Source organism: Quercus suber, unplaced genomic scaffold (genome assembly GCF_002906115.3).
Source record: "Quercus suber isolate HL8 unplaced genomic scaffold, Cork oak 2.0 scaffold_479, whole genome shotgun sequence".
Classification (NCBI taxonomy): Eukaryota; Viridiplantae; Streptophyta; class Magnoliopsida; order Fagales; family Fagaceae; genus Quercus; species Quercus suber.
The window spans coordinates 222,331-227,521 of record NW_027069930.1 but is presented as its reverse complement, the minus strand read 5'-3'; the positions used below and the strand labels follow the sequence as shown (position 1 = coordinate 227,521).

Sequence of the window (5,191 nt, the reverse complement as noted above, 5' to 3'; positions counted from 1 at the left end):
GAGCCCATCGTCGAGTTTCGGTTTAGGCTCCTAACCCAACATAAATCTCATTTGTCGAAAGGAAACTTTTTACCCAACAACAAGTTTCTCTACTTTTCTTCACAGCTTTCCAGATTCTAGTTTGTGCACTGTTTTTACTAGATGAGCTAGTCATATACTTCTTCCTTAGCACTTCAGCCTATCCTACATTCCTAGAGTTTTCCATCCTTTAGTAAAGCTTGGTAGCCAGAGTCCAAATTCTGCCTCTAGCTTCCTAGATTCCCAAACGCCCTCGATATTTTGGTTTAGCAATTTTCTTCCAACTAACCATGTGCATCTTTTTGGTTTCATCCATTGTTTCCCACACAAAATTTCAATTAACCTTATCTATGTTGTTCAAAACTTGGGTAGGTAGGATACACCCCTGCATCACATAAGAGCCAGGACGGACCCAGGTGGGGGCCAAAGGGGGCCCAGGCCCCCTTTGGGCCAAAAAAAAAAAAAAAATAGCAACTAAAATTTTCAAAAAGAAAAGAGCTTGGGCCCCCCCTTAGTTTTTAGCTTGGGCCCCCCCTTAGTTTTTGCTCAAGCCCCCCTCCCAATAATCATGAACCCTTGGCCCATCGTCCAGCTAGCCCAGGAGCCCATGACCCATGTAAATCTTTAAAAAAAAAATGAAGGAAAAAAAAGAAAAAAAAAAAAAAGAAAGAAAGAAAGGAAAGTGAGAGCACTGAAAGGTGAGACAGAGAGTACTCAGAGACCTACTCACCCACCCCGTGTCGCCATGATGCTTGCGAGAGCGAGATCTATCTTGATCTTGCTACATAGTACCCATGCCGGCGAGACCTACTTGCCGCCGTCCACGCGAGACCCACTTGCCATCATCGCCGGTTTCTCGAGATCCACTTGCCGCCACCGCTCACAGGTATTTACTCTTATGTTTTCCTTCAAAACTTAATAAATATAAAATGTTTGTGATCTGATCTGAGAATCTGAGATTCACAAAAACTGTGCTTGTACCTTGTGGACTTGTGGAGTTTCATGTTTGTGTTTTTACTGATGAGTGATGATGAACTAAACTGATGTTGGTGACTGACTAATTGTGAATTGAATCTGTGTTGCCTGTGGTTTTTTTTTTTTTTTTTTTTTTTTGGCTTTTTGGCTTTGTGACTCTGTCACTTTGTGTTTGTGACTCTCTATCTTGTATTATATAGATAAGAGAGAGAGAGTAGAGTTTTTAGTTGTAGAGATTAGTTTTTTCTTTGTTGGTTGGTAGTTGGGCATAATAGGGACAAGTGGAGTTAGGCAACGGACAAGTGACAGAAAAGAAAAAAAAAAAAAAAGGTAAAGTTAAAGAAAAGTTTTTAGTGTCAGTAGTGGGATTCATTGGGTCAGTGGGCTAGTGTTAGAAAGATGGAGACAACACAAAGACATAAATAAGGCAGACCAAACACAAAGGCATAAACAAAGGTAGACCAAAGACAAAAAGGAAAAAACAAATCATATAATATAGAAAATTGTCACACAAATTTAAGAAAATAATGGTGATTCTTATATGATTCTTATTTTATTTGTAGATCATGAAAAAATCAACTACAATGCTTGATTTTTTCGAAAGAAAAGGTTCAACTTCAAATTCTTCCGAAGTCAACGTGGAATTGCCAACAACTAATGTTACTATTCCAATTCTAGAAAATATGGATTTCCAATTCTAGAAAATATGAATTTCCCAATTCTGGAAAATGTCGATGTTCCAATCTCTCAAAAACAATTTCAAAGAATTGACCTTGATTCTTTGGATTATGATCTCGGAACACACAAACAAATATTGGAATATCATGTTAATCAATGTGATGAAATTCGACGAGCTTACATTATAAAAGGTCTGCACCAACCTTCTCTAAAGACATTCAAAAAAAGTGGAAAGTACAATCGTAGCTTTCAAGCTTCTTGGTTTGGAAATAATTCAACATGGCTTGAATATTCTCCTATGACAGATGCAGCTTATTGTCTACCCTGCTTTGTCTTTCATAATTCAAATGGGGTTGTGGGACAAAATATATTCATTGTTGGTGGATTTAGAAATTGGAGAAGGTTGGGGGCAAAGATTGTTATTTTCAAGGTCATATAGGAAAAGATCCTAACTTAGCTCATAGAGTTGTCGAGCAAATGTGTAAGGATTTGATGAACCAATGGTAGCATTTACAAAGGATAGTTGATCATTTCACTACTGAACAAATTGCAAATAATCGGTTGCAACTGAAGGCCTCAGTTTTTATTGTCCGATATCTTGCCTTTCAAGCTATAGCTTTTAGAAGTCGAGATGAAAGTTTTACTTCATTAAATCGTGGAAACTTTTTTGAATCATTGAGTATTGTGACTTTTTGGAATGAGAAGGTTGCTGAAATAATAGAAAAAGCTCCCAAAAATGCAACCTACACATCACCTAGAATTCAAAAGGAAACTATACATGTTTTCTCAGCTAAAGTGAAGAAGGCCATTCGGGAAGAAATTGGTGATGCAAAGTTTTGCCTAATGGTTGATAAAGCTCGTGACGAGTCCATGAAAGAGCAAATGGCTGTGGTTTTTAGATATGTTGATGCAAAAGGCTTTATGAAAGAACGTTTTTTTGGGCTTATTCATGTTGTTGACATTGCGGCTTTGACTCTAAAGAAGGGGATATATTCTTTGTTATTTCAACATTGCTTAGATATACAAAATATTCAAGTGCAAGGATATGATGGAGCAAGCAACATGCGAGGTATGTGGAATGGACTACAAGCCTTGATTTTGAATGATTGCCCATATACTTACTACATCCATTGTTTTGCACATCGCTTACAATTGGCATTAGTAAAAGCATCAAAACAAATTGTTCCCATTAGTCATTTTTTTCTTACATAGCTTTTTCTAATCAAAATTGTTAATGCTTCATGCAAGCGCAATGAGCAATTGAAAGTTGCCAATGCTAATGAAATAGTACGTTTAATTGATCTTGAAGAGCTTGAGACTAGAAGTGGATTTAATCAAATTGGCACTTTACAACGACCTGTAGAAACACATTGGAGTTCACATTTTAGATCAGTTTCTAGCTTATTAAGGATGTTTGCTTCAACTGTTGAAGTTTTACAAAATATAATTGGTGATGCAATTGGTGGAGAACATCGGGCAAAAGCAAAGTCAGCTTATGATAGTTTTAACTTCATTTGAATTTGTCTTCATCTTCTATCTTGAGAAGGAAACTATGGAGATCACTAATAAACTTTGTCAAGCTTTTCAAAGCCAATCTCAAGACATTTTAAATGCCATGCATTTGGTTTCATCTTCAAAAGCACTTATCCAAAAATTTAGAGATGATGGATGGGATGGCTTACTCACCACTGTGATATCATTTTGTGAGAAGCATTGCATTGATGTCCTGGATATGAATGCTCATTATGTTGCGAGGCGAGGTCGAGCTCATAATCAGCAAGATATCGTTAGAATTGAGCATCATTATCGAGTAAATATTTTTTATGCTACAATTGATTCTCAACTACAGGAACTAAATTATCGGTTTAATGAAGATGCAATGGAGTTACTTAGGCTTAGCTCAGCTTTAGAACCTCGAGAGACATTAAAATCTTTCAGAAGTAGTGATCTTTGTTTGTTGGTAAAGAATTTCTATCCACAAGATTTCACAAATTATTACAAACAAGTGTTGGAGAAGTAGCTTTATCATCTATCAAAAAATTGAAAAGTTTATCTGAGTTGTCTCAATGGTTAGTGAGAACTGGAAATTCAAACCACTACAAACTTGTTTATAGAATGGTGAGACTTGTTCTTACTCTTCTAGTTTCTACTGCTTCTACAGAGTAAGCATTTTCATCTATGAAAGTTGTCTAAACTAACCTTCAAAACAAAATGGAAAATGATTTTTTGACGGACTCTTTGATGTTATAAATTGAAAAGGATATAGTTTCGACATTTAGTTTGGATTCAATCGTAGATGATTTTGAAGATTTGAAAGAACGTCGAGTTCCCTTTTCATAGATGATTGTATAAAAAAACCAATAGTATTTCGTGTTTTTTGTTTTTGTTAGTAGATGATTGTATCTTAATATATTAAGAAACAATGATTTTTGGGTATTTGTCTTGGTTGATAGTTTATTAATACTATATGGATGTGTATTTGAAAATTTTTTTTTCACTTATCTTTGCCCCCCCTCCCCCCAACTTAAAATCCTGGGTCCGTCTCTGCATAAGAGGGGATGGCTGAGATGACAGCTTGTGACAGAACCACTCTTCCTACCATAGATAACAAATTGGCTTTCCATCCTTGTAGTTTGTTCTGACCCTTTCCACCGCAAAATTAAAATTTTGGGATGACGAACCTGAGTCTTTAAGGGGAAAACCCAAGTGCTTGCCAAGGTTAGGAGTCGAGCAAATGCCTAACACCTCACACAATTCTTCCCTACTATCTTGGCTGATTTTTGAAGAGAAGTATACTTTAGACTTGTTCAAGCTGATTTTTTGGCCTGATAGCTCACAAAAAGAATCCAGGGTGTCTCCCACACTTTTGCAATTCTTCATATTAGCTTTTGCAAATAGAACTAGCTCATCAGCAAAGAAAAGGTGAGAGAAAGCAGGCCCACTTCTAGATGCTCTCACCGGGTCCTATAACTTCTCTTCACATTTCCCCAAAATAAGGAAACCCAACATCTCTATGCACATAATGAACAAATAGAGGGATAAGGGATCTCCTTGCCTTATTCCCCTTGAGGGTCAAAAGGGCTCAAGTTTACTACCATTAAGGAGAACTGACACTGAGGAGCTCGAAATGCAACTCATGATAAGCTTGATCATAGAGGGTGGGAATCGATACAACTCAAGAATGTCATGAATGAAGTGCCACTCCAACCTATCATACGCTTTTTCCAAATTGATTTTTATAGCCATATATCCTACCTTTCCTTTCTTAAGGGACATTGTATGTATGAGTTCTTGGGCAATGATCATATTATCCAATCCCATTCTTCCTAGAACAATAGCTGTTTAGAGGGAGGGAGGGGGGGGGGGATAAGTTTGGGCAGCATGGGTTTGAGTCTCTTGACTATGATCTTAGTGACCACTTTGTACACTATATTGCACAGGCTGATTAGTTTGAAAGAAGCCAAGCAACCAACCCCTGGGTGTTTTGGAATAAGGGTTATAAGGTTCTCATTCAAATGTG

The 5,191-nt window shown here is 37.0% G+C and overlaps 1 protein-coding gene across 1 annotated transcript; it reads left to right on the top strand.

Annotated features, from left to right (window-relative positions):
• Positions 1 to 1,699: 1,699 nt before the first annotated feature.
• LOC112030089 (uncharacterized) lies at positions 1,700 to 3,189 on the top strand. Its single transcript, XM_024062772.2, has 4 exons — positions 1,700 to 2,101; positions 2,377 to 2,562; positions 2,690 to 2,740; positions 2,884 to 3,189. The coding sequence occupies exons 1-4, from the start codon at positions 1,700 to 1,702 to the stop codon at positions 3,187 to 3,189; spliced, it is 945 nt and encodes a 314-aa protein (XP_023918540.2).
• The last annotated feature ends 2,002 nt before the right edge of the window (positions 3,190 to 5,191 follow it).